Source organism: Ovis aries, chromosome 17, assembly GCF_016772045.2.
Source record: "Ovis aries strain OAR_USU_Benz2616 breed Rambouillet chromosome 17, ARS-UI_Ramb_v3.0, whole genome shotgun sequence".
In the NCBI taxonomy this organism is placed as follows: domain Eukaryota; kingdom Metazoa; phylum Chordata; class Mammalia; order Artiodactyla; family Bovidae; genus Ovis; species Ovis aries.
The window spans coordinates 1,924,672-1,943,192 of record NC_056070.1 but is presented as its reverse complement, the minus strand read 5'-3'; the positions used below and the strand labels follow the sequence as shown (position 1 = coordinate 1,943,192).

At 38.0% G+C, this 18,521-nt stretch overlaps 1 protein-coding gene across 2 annotated transcripts in view; it reads right to left on the bottom strand.

Annotated features, from left to right (window-relative positions):
• TLL1 (tolloid like 1) overlaps window positions 1-18,521 on the bottom strand; it is a 389,207-nt gene that overhangs the window by 87,533 nt on the left and 283,153 nt on the right. For both annotated transcript variants that reach the window (XM_060400908.1, XM_042234239.2), the window contains exons 17-18: window positions 15,992-16,117; window positions 13,077-13,204 (exon numbers count right to left, since the gene is read on the bottom strand). In XM_060400908.1, coding sequence (XP_060256891.1) covers window positions 13,077-13,204; window positions 15,992-16,117 — 254 coding nt within the window. The remainder of the gene's footprint in view (window positions 1-13,076; window positions 13,205-15,991; window positions 16,118-18,521) is intronic.

Here is an 18,521-nt window from a genome sequence, read left to right as displayed (position 1 = left end):
CCAACAAGTCCATCCTAAAGGAAATCAATCCTGAATATTCATTGGAAGGACTGATGCCGAAGTTGAAGCTCCATACTTTGGCCGCCTGATGCAAAGAGCTGACTCGATGGAAAAGACCCTGATGCTGGGAAAGACTGGAGGTAAAAGGATAAGAGGGCAGCAGAGGATGAGATGGTTAGATAGCATCACCAACTCAATAGACCTGAATTTGAGCAAACTCTGGGAGATGGTGGGGGACAGAAGACCCTGGATTGCTGCAGTCCATGGGGTTGCAAAGAGCTGAACGTGACTTATCAACTGAATGACAACAAACATAGAAGAGAACTCTCATAAGACTATCAGGCGATTTTTCAGCAGAAACTCTGCAGGCCAGAAGGGAGTGGCATGATTTATTTAAAGTGATGAAAGACAAGAAAAATTTATAGCCGAGAATACTCTACCCAGAAAAGTTTGTTTTCAAACTTAATAGAGAAATTGAAAGTTTTACAGAAAAGCAAAATTAAAAGAATTCAGCACCACCAAACCAATTTTGCAACAAATGTTAAAGGAAATCGTCTAGGTGAAAAAGACAAGGCCATAACTAGAAACAAGAAAATTACAAAATGAAAAAGTTGTCAGTAACACGATAATAGTAACACCTCACTTACATCGATGGACAGATGATCCAGACAAAAAATCAGTCTGGAAACATTGGCCTTAAATAGTCCATTAGACCAGCTCTATCTGAAAGCACTCTTAAGTGCACATGGAATATTCTCCAGGATAGGCCACATGCTAGGCTATAAAACAGGTCTTAGTAAATTTAAGAAAATTGAAATCACATAAAGCATCTTTTCAGACTGCAATACTTTGAGACTAGAAACCAACTACAAAGAAAAAAACTACGAAAAAACACAAACACATGGAGACTGAAAAATATGTTTCTAAACAATTAGTGGATCACTAAGTACTGAATTTCAAGCTGATAAGGCTACACACATGCTTGACTATGGTTGAATTTTTAATAAAAATTTTTAAAATTAAATTATTGTCATATTATTATATACATCATTGTTTATTGGCACTTAATAAAGTATTGTGCCAAATACTTTGTGTACAAGAACATGTTTATATACACAAAATGTGAGTAAGCAGCAGCTTCAATTTTCAGATGAAGAAATTAAGGTTTTAAAATGGTAACTATCTTCCAAGATAATGCAACTCGTAAGTAGAAGTGCTAGAATCTAGACAAAAGTCTTTGGCAACCAAACTATATGTTTCTAATCCCTCCATATATCCCTGATGTATATATTTGCTTAAAAATTTATTTAATCACTGTAACTCTGTTAAGATTTTATTCTAGTAAATATTCCTAATAATAATAGGAAACATTATTTTCTATTTAAATTATTACATAAGGGTATACAGGAATTATGGATCTCTTTCTTCTCTGATGTAGGATATTATAAGGAAGAATAAGATTTTTTTGCAGACACAGAATGCCTGTGCTTGAGGTAATTAGCCTCTCAAAGGAGGCCTTATAAATAGCTGTGAAAGTGAGAGAAGTAAAAAGCAAAGGAGAAAAGGAAAGATATACCCATTTGAATGCAGAGTTCCAAAGAATAGCAAGGAGAAATAAGAAAGCCTTGCTCAGGGATCAATGCAAAGAAATAGAGGAAAACAACAGAATGGGAAAGACTAGAGATCTCTTCAAGAAAATTAGATTTCATGCAAAGATGGGCTCAATAAAGGACAGAAATGGTAGGGACCTAAATGAAGCATAAGATATTAAGAAGAGGTGGCAAGAATACACAGAACTTTACCAAAAAGATCTTCATGACCCAGATAATCACAATGCTGTGATCACTCACCCAGAGCCAGACATCCTGGAATGTGAAGTCAAGTGGGCCTTAGAAAACATCATTACGAACAAAGCTAGTGAAAGTGATGGAATTCCAGTTGAGCTATTTCAAATCCTCAAAGATGATGCTATGAAAGTGCTGCACTCAATATGCCAGCAAATTTGGAAAACTCAGCAGTGGCCACAGGACTGGAAAAGGTCAGTTTTCATTCCAATCCCAAGGAAAGGCAATGCCAAAGAATGCTCAAACTACTGCACAATTGCACTCATCTCACACGCTAGTACAGTAATGCTCAAAATTCTCCAAGCCAGGCTTCAGCAATACATGAACTGTGAACTTCCAGATGTTCAAGCTGGTTTTAGAAAAGGCAGAGGAACCAGAGATCAAATTGCCAACATCTGCTGGATCATGGAAAAAGCAAGAGAGTTCCAGAAAAACATCTATTTCTGCTTTATTGACTATGCCAAAGCCTTTGACTGTGTGGATCACAATCAAACTGTGGAAAATTCTGAGAGAGATGGGAATACCAGACCACCTGACCTGCCTCTTGAGAAACCTGTATGCAGGCCAGGAAGCAACAGTTAGAACTGGACATGGAACAACAGACTGGTTCCAAATAGGAAAAGGAGTACGTCAAGGCTGTATATTGTCACCCTGCTTACTTAACTTATATGCAGAGTACATCATGAGAAACGCTGGGCTGGAAGAAGCACAAGCTGGAATCAAGATTACTGGGAGAAATATCAATAACCTCAGACACCACCTTTATGGTAGAAAGTGAAGAACTGAAGAGCCTGTTGATGAAAGTGAAAGAGGAGAGTGAAAAAGTTGGCTTAAAGCTCAACATTCAGAAAACTGAGATCCTGGCATCTGGGCCCATCACTTCATGGCAAATAAATGGGGAAGCAGTGGAAACATTGGCTGACTTTATTTTTCTGGTCTCCAAAATCACTGCAGATTGTGATTGCTGCCATGAAATTAAAAGACGCTTACTCTTTGGAAGGAAAGTTATGACCAACCTAGACAGCATATTAAAAAGCAGAGGCATTACTTTGTCAACAAAGGTCCGTCTAGTCAAGGATATGGTTTTTCCAGTGGTCATGTATGGATGTGAAAGTTGGACTATAAAGAAAGCTGAGCACCTAAGAACTGATGCTTTTGAACTGTGGTGTTGGAGAAGATCTTGAGAGTCTCTTGGACTGCAAGGAGATCCAACCAGTCCATCATAAAGGCGATCAGTCCTGAGTGTTCATTGGCAGGACTGATGTTGAAGCTGAAACTCCAATACTTTGGCCATCTGATGTGAAGAGCTGACTCATTGGAAAAGATCCTCATGCTGGGAAAGATTGAGGGCAGGAGGAGAAGGGGATGACAGAGGATGAGACAGTTGGATGGCATCACTGACTGAATGGACATGGGTTTGGGTGGACTCTGGGAGTTGGTGATGGACAGGGAGGCCTGGCGTGCTGCAGTTCATTGGGTCGCAAAGAGTCGGATATGACTGAGAGACTAAACTGAACTGAACCATCTTTATAAACTTGCCAAGTTATCTAAACTGCCCAGGACTGCTTCCTTATTGATGTGTCATTTATGACATCAACTTCAGCTAAAATACAAGATACCACTGCAAAACCATTGGGAACTATACACACAGTCTTATATCAGATACATTTTTAGGAGGTAGAAAGTTCCCAGTCAAGCTATATTTTACTATTTGGAGAGCACTTTCAAGGAATGGAAAACCTAAGAAGATTTATATTTTTATTTGTAGAATTTCATATGAGAGACTGACTATTTTAGAATTTTTTAAATGATGCTCCCAGGCTCTTTCGATCCCTGTTCTCTAGTTTACTGCATTTATATGAAGATAATATTCCAGCATCTTATAAATATAAGAGAAAGTATGTGCAAGAATACAAGAAATCCTCAAGAACTGATATACTCATTCATATACACAATTCTACTTAATTTTTGTATTCTGCTTTATAACAAAAATTACTATTTAAAGACAAAACTTAATGAATATGCTCATGGGATTTCCCAGGCAAGAACACTGGAGTGGGTTGCCATTTCCTTCTCCAAGAAAGAAGACTAAACTCCTCAAAATTGTTTTTAAAATGTGTCATGGAATTGTTTTCAGGGAAAACTTCCTTTTCTTTGCTTTTATATAATAAAATACTTATAAATGATTTTTTATTTTTTCATGCAGCCTAACATAAGAGGAATAACTGAGTTGTAAAGAAAGCTCCATGGCACACATGGTACCACCACAGCTTCTCTTTGCCTTTTCTTTTTGCCTGGTCTATAAAGAGACTGGAGAAGGCAATGGCACTCCTCTCCAGTACTCTTGGCTGGAAAATCCGATGGACAGAGGAGCCTGGTAGGCTGCAGTCCATGGGGTCGCAAAGAGTCAGACACGACTGAGTGACTTCACTTTGACTTTTCACTTTCATGCATTGGAATAGGAAATGGCAACTCACTCCAGTATTCTTGCCTGGAGAATCCCAGGGATGGGGGAGCCTGGTAGGCTGCCATCTATGGGGTCGCACAGAGTCGGACACGACTGAAGCGACTTAACAGCAGCAGCAGCAGCATAAAGAGACTAACTTGGAACTGAGTATCTATCAGCAGCTCTTGAAATAACAGGATTAAGATATTTTAGAATTTCCAAGTTTCCTTGGAATCTATTTTCCAAATTTAGTTTGGGTTCAAGTTCCTCCATTAAAATTAAGGATCTTAAAGAAATTAAGCAAAATGTATTTATTTTAAACTCTGTATTTTCTTGATCAAATCTCCTATATAATAAATGTCAAAGCATATAGGTAGGTGGTTGGTTGGTTTGAATATTACAACCAGGGTTAGCCAAATGTATATTGGCTGATATCTGCAACAGATAGTGATTTCACTTATAAAGTAGATAAGATTCATTAACAATTATATTATAAACAAGGAGACAGTAATAGTAAACATAAGGAACAATAATGCCAAAATGGCAAGAGTTAGAAGGTACAGCTGGAGAAGGCAATGGCACCCACTCCAGTGCTCTTGCCTGGAAAATCCCATGGCTGGAGGAGCCTGGTAGGCTGCAGTCCAGGGGACACGACTGAGTGACTTCCCTTTCACTTTTCCTTTATGAACTGGAGAAGGCAAAGGCAACCTACTCCAGTACTCTCGCCTGGAAAAATCCCATGGATGGAGGAGCCTGGTAGGCTGCAGTCCATGGGCTGCTAAGAGTCAGACATGACTGAGTGACTTCACTCTCACTTTTCACTTTCAAGCACTGGAGAAGGAAATGGCAACCCACTCCAGTGTTCTTGCCTGGAGAATCCCAGGGGCAGGGGGCCTAGTGGGCTTCCATTTATGGGGTTGCATGGAGTTGGACACGACTGAAGCGACTTAGCAACAGCAGCAGCAGCAGGAGCAGCAGAAGGTACAGCATTAAAATAACCCTTGTTGGTAGCAAATCTGTTACACACTTTCTGCTGACACTGATTGTTGCAGTGATATTGTGAGTCAGATTTTGTATGAACATGATTAATGATGTAAGAGAGTAGAATCAATATTATGCTCTGATTCAGAAACCTCAGAATGGCAAACATGTGTTTTAGCAAATCTTTCAGGTAATTCTGATGCATGTTAATGTTGACAAAATCTGGCTTAGACTGCAACTACTTCTACAAAATCATAAAGTCAAATACTTATAAAGAGATAAGTAGTTGCTTTAAAGCTCTCATTTTCCTTCTAAACATTATCTTCTTAGGGTACTAGCAGGTGTAATCATTGTTGACCAGACTGTTTCCTGATCTTCATGTGGAATATTTGCCTGTATCTTGTGAAGATGCAGACTGTCCTAGAGTTGAAAGGGATACTCAATAAGCTGACAGGTATATAATTATGTACAAATAAAATTACTGACATATTTTCAAGTTGATGTATATTAGAAGTTCCATTTCTTCTTGGATATATCATAGAATGCTGGGACTAGTGTTACTCTACCCTACATATGCAAAGAGCCAACTCATTAGAAAAGACCCTGATTTGGGGAAAGATTGAAGAGGAGAAGGAGATGACAGAGGATGAGATGGTTGGATGGTATCACTAATTCAATGGACGTGAGTTTCAGCAAGCTCCGAGAGACAGTGAAGGACAGGGTAGCCTGGTGTGGTGCAGTCCATGGGGCTGCAAACAGTAAGATATGACTGAACGACTGAACAACAACAACAACTTTACAAAAAAACCTATGTAAACAAAATCACAACTTTGCTGAACATATCAAAGAGCCAAAGTCACTAGCAAACATGTAATATCAATCCACTCCCTCTCAGGCCCTGTCAAGCAAAAATGAGACATCTAATCACCAGTGACAGAGGACAGTTAGGGTGCCATATAACTAAGTTAGATGCATTTAGCTACAGTTGTGATGTACTGTCAAGGTCAGGTGTGCAGTCGGTTACAGCATCCTAAGATCTATAGACACAGGAGTTTTTACACATGTGCAGGCTCTTCCCCATGGACCTCAGTCTCCTGGTCATGAGAAAGATGTGGGAAGAGCAGGAGATAGACAAGTACCTTTCTTGCTATTGCAGGCTTGGATGGGAAAGTGGTCACTTCTGGGAGAAAAGCATGAAGTCCTGTTGCAACCCTTCTGTGGAAAATGAAATAAGCTTCTGAGGGAGGAGTAGATAACCCATCACCACCAGGGCAAATGTGTAGACTCCCTGTAGTAAGGTGAAAAACAAATGAACAAGTAAAACTGGGGAAGTCTTGGACCCAGGAGCCTACTCCAATAATACCCAGAGACCTTCTAACACATGGGAGAGGTAAAAAGCAAACAAGCAAAAAGACTCTCCCATGGAAGATCAGCCAGAGATGTGAGATGCAGTTTGGCTGTCAGGAAGAGAAGAGGCAAGATCACTGGGAAAGGATATTTCCAACACCTAAAAACAGATCTTGTCTGAGGTGGAGAACCCCTTTCTCTCACCACCAGACTACCAAGTACCAAGAAGCATGTAACTGCAGTCTTTCACGGGTTGAATGAAAAAAGTCTGAAGAGGTATACAGTTGTTGAAGACATGAAAGAGGAAGCTAAAGCTGAAGATAAAGATGAAATATTGAGAAAATGCATCTGAAATTTCAGCCTCCAAGCCAAAACAAAGGAATTAAAAGCAAATGGTCCACTGAAGGTAATCATAGGATAAAGACAACCCAATCTCAGCTGATTACTGACTATATTCACTTAGCAATATCCCTTCCCATATACACATATTCACTAACAGTCTAACACAGCCTGAGCTGTGTCCATTTCCAAATGTAAAGTCTCTACTGTTAAATATATAATGCATACTTAGTTGCTCAGTCATGTCTGACTCTTTATGACCACATGGACTGTAGCCTGCCAGGCTCTTCTGGTTATGCGATTTTCCAGACAAGAACACTGGAGTGGGTTGCCATTTTCCTTCTCCAGGGATCTCTCCAACCCAGGAATGGAAACCAAGTCTCCTGTGTCTCCTGCATTGTAGATTGATTCTTATCTGCTGAACCATCAGGGAAGCCCACTAAATATATATTATCTGAAATCAGATTGATTATATTCTTTTCAGCCAAAGATGGAGAGGCTCTATACAGTCAACAAAAACAAGACCAGGAGCTGACTGTGGCTCAGATCATGAACTCCTTATTACCAAATTCAGACTTAAATTGAAGAAAGTAAGGAAAACCGCTAGACCATTCAGGTATGACCTAAATCAAATCCCTTATAATTATACAGTGGAAGTGAGAAATAGATTTAAGGGCCTAGATCCGATAGATAGAGTGCCTACTGAACTATGGAATGAGGTTCGTGACATTGTACAGGAGACAGGGATCAAGATCATCCCCATGGAAAAGAAATGCAAAAAGCAAAATGGCTGTCTGGGGAGGCCTTACAAACAGCTATGAAAAGAAGAGAAGCGAAAAGCAAAGGAGAAAAGGAAAGATATAAGCATCTGAATGCAGAATTCTAAAGAATAGCAAGAAGAGATAAGAAAGCCTTCAGCGATCAATGCAAATAAATAGAGGAGAAGAACAGAATGGGAAAGACTAGAGATCTCTTCAAGAAAATTAGAGATACCAATGGAACATTTCATGCAAAGATGGGCACAATAAAGGACAGAAATGGTATATACCTAACAGAAGCAGAAGATATTAAGAAGAGGTGGCAAGAATACACAGAAGAACTGTACAAAAAAGATCTTCATGACCCGGATAATCACGATGGTGTGATCACTCATCTAGAACCAGACACCCTGAAATGTGAAGTCAAGTGGGCCTTAGAAAGCATCACTACGAACAAAGCTAGTGGAGGTGATGGCATTCCAGTTGAGCTATTTCAAATTCTCAAAGATGATGCTATGAAAGTGCTGCACTCAACATGCCAGAAAATTTGGGAAAGTCAGCAGTGGCCACAGGACTGGTAAAGGTCAGTTTTCATTCCAGTCCCAAAGAGAGGCAATGCCAAAGAATGCTCAAACTACCACACAATTGCAGTCATCTCACATGCTAGTACAGTAATGCTCAAAATTTCCCAAGCCAGGCTTCAGCAATATGTGAACCGTGAACTTCCAGATGTTCAAGCTGGTTTTAGAAAAGGCAGAGGAACCAGAGATCAAATTGCCAACATCCACTGGATCATGGAAAAGCAAGAGTTCCAGAAAACATCTATTTCTGCTTTATTGACTATGCCAAAGCCTTTGACTGTGTGGATCACAATAAACTGTGGAAAATTCTGAAAGAGATGGGCATACAGACCACCTGACCTGCCTCTTGAGAAATCTGTATGCAGGTCAGGAAGCTACAGTTAGAACTGGACATGGAACAACAGAATGGTTCCAAATAGGAAAAGGAGTACGTCAAGGCTGTATATTGTCACCCTGCTTATTTAACTTCCATGCAGAGTATATCATGAGAAACGCTGGACTGGAAAAAACACAAGCTGGAATCAAGATTGCTGGGAGAAATATCAATCACCTCAGATACGCAGATGACACCACCCTTATGGCAGAAAGTGAAGAGGAACTGAAAAGCCTGTTGATGAAAGTGAAAGAGGAGAGTGAAAAAGTTGGCTTAAAGCTCAACATTCAGAAAATGAAGATCATGGCATCCGGTCCCATCACTTCATGGGAAATAGATGGGGAAACAGTGGAAATAGGGTCAGACTTTATCTGTTCGGGCTCCAAAATCAGTGCAGATGGTGACTGCAGCCATGAAACTAAAAGATGCTTACTCTTTGGAAGAAAAGTTATGACCAACCTAGATAGCATATTCAAAAGCAGAGATATTACTTTGCTGACTAAGGTGTCTAGTCAAGAGTATGGTTTTTCTAGTCATATATGGATGTGAGAATTGGACTGTGAAGAAGGCTGAGCACCAAAGAATTGACGCTTTTGAACTGTGGTGTTGGAGAAGACTCTTGAGAGTCCCTTGGACTGCAAGGAGATCCAACCAATCCATTCTGAAGGAGATCAGCCCTGGGATTTCTTTGGAAGGAATGATGCTAAACCTGAAACTCCAGTACTTAGGCCACCTCATGCGAAGAGTTGACTTACTGGAAAAGACTCTGATGCTGGGAGGGATTGGGGGCAGGCAGAGAAGGGGACGACAGAGGATGAGATGGCTGGATGGCATCACTGACTCGATGGACGTGAGTCTGAGTGAACTCCGGGAGATGGTGATGGACAGGGAGGCCTGGCGTGCTGCGATTCTTGGGGTCGCAAAGAGTCGGGCACGACTGAGCAACTGAACTGAACTGAACTGATGATTAATCAAAAATTACATGACACACAAAAAGGCAAGGGAAAAAACACAGTGTTAAGAGAGAAAATAATAATCAGAACAGACTCATACATGACTGCTATGTTTAACGTAGCAAATGCGAAATTTCAGGAGATAGTATTATAAATTGAATTGTGCCTCCTTGCGAAGTTTGTACATTGAAGCCCTAATCCCAATGAGGTCATAAGGGTGAGGCCTAATCCCACAGAGCTAATGTTCTTATAAGAAGATGAACAGACACCAGCGCCCACTTTCTTTCTCTCTCTTTTTTTCTCTGCACACACACACACACACACACACACACACACACACACGCACACAGAGGAAATGCTATGTGAGGGCACAGTGATGAAGCAACCATCTGCAAGTGAAGAATAGAGGCCCCAGCAGACACTAATCCCCACAGCACTTTGATATCAAAGTCCTAGCCTCCAGATCTGTGAGAAAACACTTTTTTGTTGTTTTAGACATTCAGTTTGTGATATTTTGTTATGGCAACCTAAGCAGACCAACACACATTGCAATTCTACTAATGAATCAATTGGAAAGGCTAGAAATAAAAAAAGAGAGATAAAGTCCACCTTTGACAAGTTCATCAGTAGACTGAATACAGTTGAATAGACAATCACTGAAATTTAAGACTGGTCTCTAGAAATTACCCAAACTCAAAAAGGGTGGCAAAAAATAACAGAATTTAAGAGTTATGGGATAATATGAAACAATCTCACATATGTGTAAGTGAGTCCCAGAAGAAGAGATAATAATGCAGGACAATTGTGAAACAGTGGGAAAGAGTTTTCAAAAATTCATGACAGATATCACAGTACCAGTGCAAGAAATTTAGAGACTTCTCAGAAGGACAAATTACTACACAGACAGGCAACCATCCTAGATACATTATATTCAAACTGCTGACTAAAAAAAAAAATGTGAACGTAGCCATTAGAGAAAAAAAATAGAAATAAAATTAAGATTTACCACAGACATAAGAAATGAATTGCCAGTCCAGGTTCGATGCAGGCTACAGGATGCTTGGGGCTGGTGCACTGGGATGACCCAGAGGGGTGGTACGGGGAGGGAGGTGGGAGGGGGGTTTAGGATGGGGAACACGCGTACACCCGTGGTGGAGTCATGTTGAAACCAATACAATATTGTAAAGTAATTAACCTCCAATTAAAATATATAAATTTAAATTTAAAAAAATCATGAATGGTAAATAAAACAGTCAAGAATCTAATATGCAGGTGGCGCTAGTGGTGAAGAATGGTCGGGAAGATCCACGGGAGGAAGAGATGCCAACTCACTGCAGCGATCCTGCCTGAGAAACCCCATGGACAGAGGAGCCTGGCGGGCTGTGGCCCATGGGGTCACAGAGAGTCGGATATGACTGAGTGACTGAACATACATATTTAACATGCCATCTTAGAATTTTATACCCAAAGAAAATATCTTCAAAAAATGAAAATCTCTATACAAAATACAAAAAGAAATTCTTCAGGGAAAATGAATATGATACGAATCAAAACTTGGATCTACATATACACACACAAAAATCTTCAGGAAAATTCATTTTCCCAACTCCCTTAGCTACTGCACTGATCAATGCAGCTTCTGTATCTCAGTTCATAAGCATCAGAGAATGTTCCTCTCAACCAGGGCCTTGAACAGGACTGGAAAGCAATCAAGTTCCTACAGTGCTGTTATTTTAGCACCTAGGATCATTCCAAAGAGTGGTTGAAATTAATTGATGTCTTTGCCTAGGAGGTCATTTATTGATGTTTTACAAGTATGGTGATTGGAAAGAATGCCATAGTAGGAATATGAATGTCTTGATGACAGTCTCTAATATTATTATGCTTATGCTGCATGTGAATAGATATTTTACTGAAAAAAAAAAAAAAACCCTCACTGAAGAAAAGGATTCAAACAGAACTTTATGTATCTTTCTAATTTAAATTTATTTATTTTAATTGGAGGCTAATTACTTTACAATATTATACTGGTTTTGCCATACATCAACATGAATCTGCCACGAGTGTACACGTGTTCCCCACTCTGAACCCCCCTCCCTCCTCCCTCCCCGTACCATCCCTCTGGGTCGTCCCAGTGCACCAGCCCCAAGCATCCTGTATCCTCCATCGAACCTAGACTGGCGATTCATTTCATATATGATATTATACATGTTTCAATGCCATTCTCCCAAATCATCCCACCCTCTCCCTCTCCCACAGAGTCCAAAAGACTGTTCTATACATCTATGTCTTTTTTGCTGTCTCTCATACAAGGTTATTGTTACCATCTTTTGAAATTCCATATATATGCATTAGTATACCATATTGGTGTTTTTTTTCTGGCCTACTTCATTCTGTATAATAGGCTCCAGTTTCATCTACCTCATTAGAACCGATATACACAATGGAGTATTAGCCATTAAAAAGAATACAAACAGAACTTTATTTTTATTTATTTATTTATTTATTATTTTTTAAAAATATAAATTTATTTATTTTAATTGGAGGCTAATTACTTTACAATATTGTATTGGTTTTGCCATACATCAAAAATTAACTTTATGGCTGGATTGGCCAAGTAAGCTACTATGGACTTGTAGCCTCTTTCCTGAGACAATATCTTTTTCTTTATTATGGTTCTTGTTAGACTGTCCTGAGCCTTGCTAGTTGGCGTTCTTTCCTGCTTTTGACAATAGCATAGTGCAGAAAATTGTCAAAATTTCTATATTTTATGATTCTGTTTCTTTAAATTGTACTTTTTAAGTATTCTGTAGCCTATTACGAAATATAAGATGTACTATCAGATGACCAGGACAGAAAGCAAGGCTCAAAGAATACAAGAGAGAGGATGAACATTATATTCATTTTTGAATTTGGAAGAGTCTAATGATATCTAAACAGGACAGTTACATTATACAAAAATAACACTCCAGAAATCACAAGACAAAATTAGTTTTCTATTAAAAAAACACATATGCTTTGTATACAAGACATATAAAATTGACACAATAGAATTTACTATGCTAAGTTGCAGTGAATACTTATAGTTTTCTTCCTGAATTTCTGACTTTTTCTTTGTTTACATCTCCATTTCAAAACACTATTTTCAATAACATACTAGGAAGTAAAGCTTACTGTTTTGCAGTAACTTTGGCAATGCCTTTTAAAACTTCCCATCCAGGATAAGAAGACTATATGAGAACTACACGGCTACCATTACTACCACTTTGATTAGGAAATCAGGAATTTAATCAATGTTAGTAGGAAAACATAAGAAAGTATTTTCCATCTGTCTACTAATTCAATTCAATTAAATAAACATTCATTTTATTATTTTATTTCCACATACTAGCTGTGCATGTGCAAGACATTAGCAAGCAGCTTAACAGAAAAAAAGAATAATGTGCTCACTTACTAATTTGACTCGATGACCAGGAGTGGCACTGATTTCCCATGTGCATTCTTTTCTGCTTGGGTACTTGTCTGGCCAGTTGGGACTAGTGATGAAGCCACTTGGACTATGGATCTTCTGTTCACACTCAGCTGTGCCAATAATGATAGTATCAATTAGTGTGTAAATCTAGCCCAGGATTGGGCCATCAAGGAAGCAGCTTACTCGCCCACTATTTTGCTGAAAGATTGTCCTGAATAACTAATCATCACTCTACCATTTTTCACATTCATCTGCTTTGGCAAACATTTGGCAAGCATAATCGTAATCAGACAATGACTGTTTTTGAGTTCACATGAAATTAAGTATTTATAATGAATTAGATAAATGCCTGTGAGAAAATGAATTATTTTTAACTGATGGATTTGTAAGCTCAAAATTTAACAGACTAATGTTATTGATAATCAAAGGTATCAACTCTTGGTATGTGCAAAACATTTAATGCAATGTCACAACAAAAATCAATGGACTACGTAACTTCCAATTATTTTCTGTATTAACATAAACATCATTTATGGTTAACTAGGATCTTAAGCCACTTTATGAAGCATATTTTTATATTTTTTCCTCTCCTTTTGTTAAAGTATATGCTTGAATATCTAAATAATAATTTTAGCTGCTAAAGTAAATTCTTTGTAATTTCATCAAAGTAAATGAAGCCCTGAGGGGAAGACAGCTACTAGCTTCAGAACTAATTTAGAAAACATGTCATTCAATTAATATGAAATTTCTTTTAGATTTTACACAGTTTAAATAACTTCATCTTGAGGGAGGGCATCCGATATTGCTAATGCATGTGTGCACTGTTGCTTCAGCTTTGCATGACTCTTTGTGGCCCTATGGATTATAGCCTGCCAAGGCTCCTCTGTCCATGGGATTCTTCAGTCAAGAATGCTAGAGTAGGTTGCCATTTCCTTTCCCAGGGCATCTGCCTGACTCAGAGATTGAAACTGCATCCCCTGAAGTCCTGGCATTGGCAGACGGATTCTTTACTGCTGAGCCACTGGGGAAGACACAATATTTCTAATATCAAACTTCAAAAACATGTAATACTGTGTTCTCAAACTGTGTTCTAACTATATAGTTTATGAAGTGTCATGCTGTGTATCCTGTGTAGACTGGAAATTATTTGTTGTATATTATGTCACCCATTCTAAAATATAATTAATTCTCTGAAAATTTCTAAGAAATCTCAGGGGAAATACTTTACTATAAGAACAAAACACTTGTTAAATAGTAGTGCTGCACAGTAAGGGTAAAAAGACTGACACTGCTGTGTTGTTGGTGCCTGCCTTCCTTCTAAACCCTTGCTTTAACTGTGCCAGCTTTCCACAGGGAATTGGATTTGTAACCGAGAAATGCAAAAAAAAAAAAAAAAAGAGTGAAGTTTAGCTTGTTTTAAACAACACAGGTTCATACAGAAAAACTTAAAGTCTGGGTGCTATCTTGATAAGGGTTTTCTGAGTTCCATTATCCCTGTCCTTGCCTTGCTCATTATGAAATGTGGAATCCTCCAGTTCTGGCAAATAGCTTATAAGACAAAGCCAAGAGGCTTTCTGCTGAAGTGTATAAGGTGCAGAGTATCATAGCAGTAGTGAAACAAAATCCAGCCCCTTTACTGACAGAAATGAGGAGTATCATTGGGAGTGCCTGGATACAATTCTACATAATAGAAGTTTCTTAGAAAGTCCTTTCTTGAAAATATTTATTATAAAGACAGACTTTGGATATCTAAGTTTACTTGCTACCTGTGAATCACTACATGCACACTCTGTAAAAATTTTTTTTTTCTAAATTATCTTCCATATCTCAAAACAACTGGGCCTATTCCCCAGCCTATTGATTTACTAGAATTCTTTGCCACGTTTCACACATCAGAATCTCATTGGTTTATGCATGAAAGCAAAAAGAGAAAAAAAATCTTGCATATAATTCTATGCAATGTCATTAATTTAGTGAAATAGAGGGGAAAAATGTGATGTGACCATATTTGAATGAAACTAATGGAATGAGGGTCAATTCAGGGTATTCTGTAGGATTCAAATGCGCATACAAAGAATTGCTATGTAATTGTGGCTCTAGTCAGGCACCTACCACTCTACCTGTGCTAATGACTAGTTATACACTTGTCTTAGTAATAAATCCAAGTTAAACAGAAAGCTTTATTTTCTTTTTAAACAAAATAGAAATAAGGAAGAAAGAAAGAAAGAAAGAAAGAAGATCTGAGTAACTATATCTTTTCCCCATGTAGCTTATATTGGCTGAGGAGATGAAGATAAATGTCTTTATAAAACCTTGGAATATGGTAAGAATGTAGGACCAAAAACTGATAGGCTAATACTATGCTACTAAGATGCTGTGTGTGTACGTGTGTGTGTTGGGGAGGGGGGTGGGAAACCATGACTTAAAACTCTAAATGGCACAGTATTTTCAAATGTCTTTTTTACGGTAGGCATTTGAGTTTGAGATGCCTGGTATTTAAAGTGACAGCATTCATGCATCACATATAGAAGATATGTTGGGGGGTGGGGAATTAAACCAGATGCAAAGCATTTAGCAGCATGTAAACATGGAGACGGGCAGGAGGCCTGTTATATGAAGACTGGCTGCCGCCGGCATCGTGACAGCTCTTGCGTCTGTTATACAGTTATTCTAGTGCCGCCTATGCGCGATGGGCTGAACCTTGAGGTAATACAAAGCTTCCGATAGTCTGATTTGGATCTTTGAACACTGGTGTATTTTTATTTTTGGCATTTGAACAGTTAACAATTACTACTCACTGATATGATTAACTCTACCCGGAATTGGGTAAAGCAGTGCTTTACCCAAACTGCATGAAGTTCTAGATATCATCAGAAAAAATGACCTTTCTTTCATACCTTCCTTGCAATCATGCTTATTTTCATGCAGCACAAATCCATTTCGGCACTGACACAGGTAGCTTCCCACTGTGTTGACACACTCATGCTGACACCCGCCATTATCCTTAGAACATTCATCTTTGTCTAGCAAAGAGATAACCGCATAGATTAGTAAGTAACTTTATTTATTTGTTTTAAAATTATTTATTTATTTTTACTTTACAATATTGTATTGGTTTTGCCATACATCAATATGAATCTGCCACAGGTGTACACGTGTTCCCAATCCTGAACCCCCCCTCCCATCTCCCCTCCCCATACCATCCCTCTGGGTCACCCCAGTGCACCAGCCCCAAGCATCCTGTATCCTGCATTGAACCTAGACTGGCGATTCGTTTCTTATATGATATTATACGTGTTTCAAAGTAAGTAACTTTAAAAATGAAGGCTATCAAAGGAGAGTCATTTAGTTGTAGTTAATATTGGCAAAGGGTAAGCTAAGTCACAGCTTTCCCTGTTCCCAAAATAAAGCAAAACAAAAAAATTATAGTGACTTAGTTCTACCTAGTCCTTGTTTAGCTTGGAGCCTTTGCCATGAATTGAATTTCCGAGATCACTTACACTAGGATAACAACATGTAGTCCTCTTTCATTCCTCTATTGGAGAAGTTTTGAGTAGGGCAGAGGAAATAAAAAAAATCTTTTTCTAAATAATCCTAAAAATGTATTGTCAATTTTTTAAATCAATTAAAAATTGTGAATAATTTGAATAAATGCACATAGGGGCATATAAATGGAGGGAAGCCCCTTCACTATGGCATGCAGACAGAGGCTAAACAAGGTTCCAAGGCTTGTATGCAATCATTTTTTAAAATCACTCGTTATAACTACTGTAGCTGTTTTTTTTCATTAACTTTGCAGTTATGCCTAGCATTAATAAATCTGGATATTTTATAAGATTCCAAGAGAGAAAAAGGCATCATTAGATTATCCTGAAGAAGAAACAACTAATATATTTTAAATTAGTCTACTCAAGCAAACCAGTTAATAAGTAATTCCATAAAAGAGCTTTTAGTGTGCTAGAAGTAAAGGTTAGGATAGGAAATATGAGCTCTAAGAAATAACCAACAAATTCACTACAGGGAAACAATCCCAACTCTATTAGCAGGCAGTCAATTCAGTGAGAGGCATCAGCCACCATATTACATTGCTTAGCAGTCATTCCATGAATGGCTTGTCCATTAAAGTCAAAACTGGCCTCTGCTCCTGACACATAGATATGATGGTTCTTCACTCAAACCTTCCCCACTCCCATTGCACAGAGAACAAAAAGCCACATGAGAGTCACATCAGAGATTAGGCTGAATTCAAAGTTACACTGTCAACTGATCTTTCTAGTGAGAGTTTGTGAGCTCATGGTGGCACACAAATAGCAAATGCTATTTTTGCTTGTTTTAATCACATCAGTATTCCCCCTCCAGAGATGGGTGTAGGAAAGACATTTTATCCAAGAATCTGATACTAATATTTGTGAATACATTTATTTTTTTCCATTTTGGTGACAAATAACATGGTATACCACACACATGCTCGTGGGATATATTCATGTGTTGGCAATATCAGAATATACATACTGGCAGACTTGAAATTTTTTTTTTTTGTTTTTTGATGAGATAGTCACTTGTTCTTTATTTTTTTTTAATTTTAGTCATATTTATTTGCAGTTTTTTTTTACCTATTTATTTTATTTTATTTTTTTTTAGTTTTTTATTTTTTAAATTTTAAAATCTTTAATTCTTACATGCATTCCCAAACATGAACCCCCCTAATGACATATCAGGATAAATATATCTGCAATTTAAGTGTTCTCTACTTGTCCTTAAGACTTCCATAACACTTTTAATACTTAATACTGAAGCTAAGCAAATAAGAAAAAAAAAATAGAATAAAATTTATCTCTAAAAGAGTATCAAATATTAAAGTGTATAAGAAATCAGAAATTAATAGAAAGTAGCTTTGCAAGATTAATTTTCAAGAAGTCCATAATTTGGAAGTACTATTACCTTAACTGTGAAAACTACAGGTGATGTTTGTAAATGGCCCATGCGGAAAGGATGAGTGGTGAACTAGACTCCCTACTCCCATGCTGTTACTACCCATATTTCCTAGTTCAGACAAGCAGGAGATGATTTACATTTCTGATTTTAATATGCCTTTCCAGGGGCTGTTTACTTAAGATGCTTTGGAAAAATACTTCTTTATGAGTTGATGCCAAATACACTGTATCACTGTAAATGGAAAGAGCCAGTTAAAAAATTTCTGGTGCTAGAATTACTCTGAAATATATACATATTTCTTATAAAATATTTATCTAATGATTGTTTGGTAATCTTAAAATCTGATACAGTGAACTATGGTTGTACTCTAGGTCAAGAAGATTTTTGAGAGTTAGTTGGAAATCTAACAATTATAAGCACTTTACATTTAAGAAATTAGTTTACATTTGCAATTGGCTGGTAAACAAGTTACTCAGTGACAAACCTATCAGA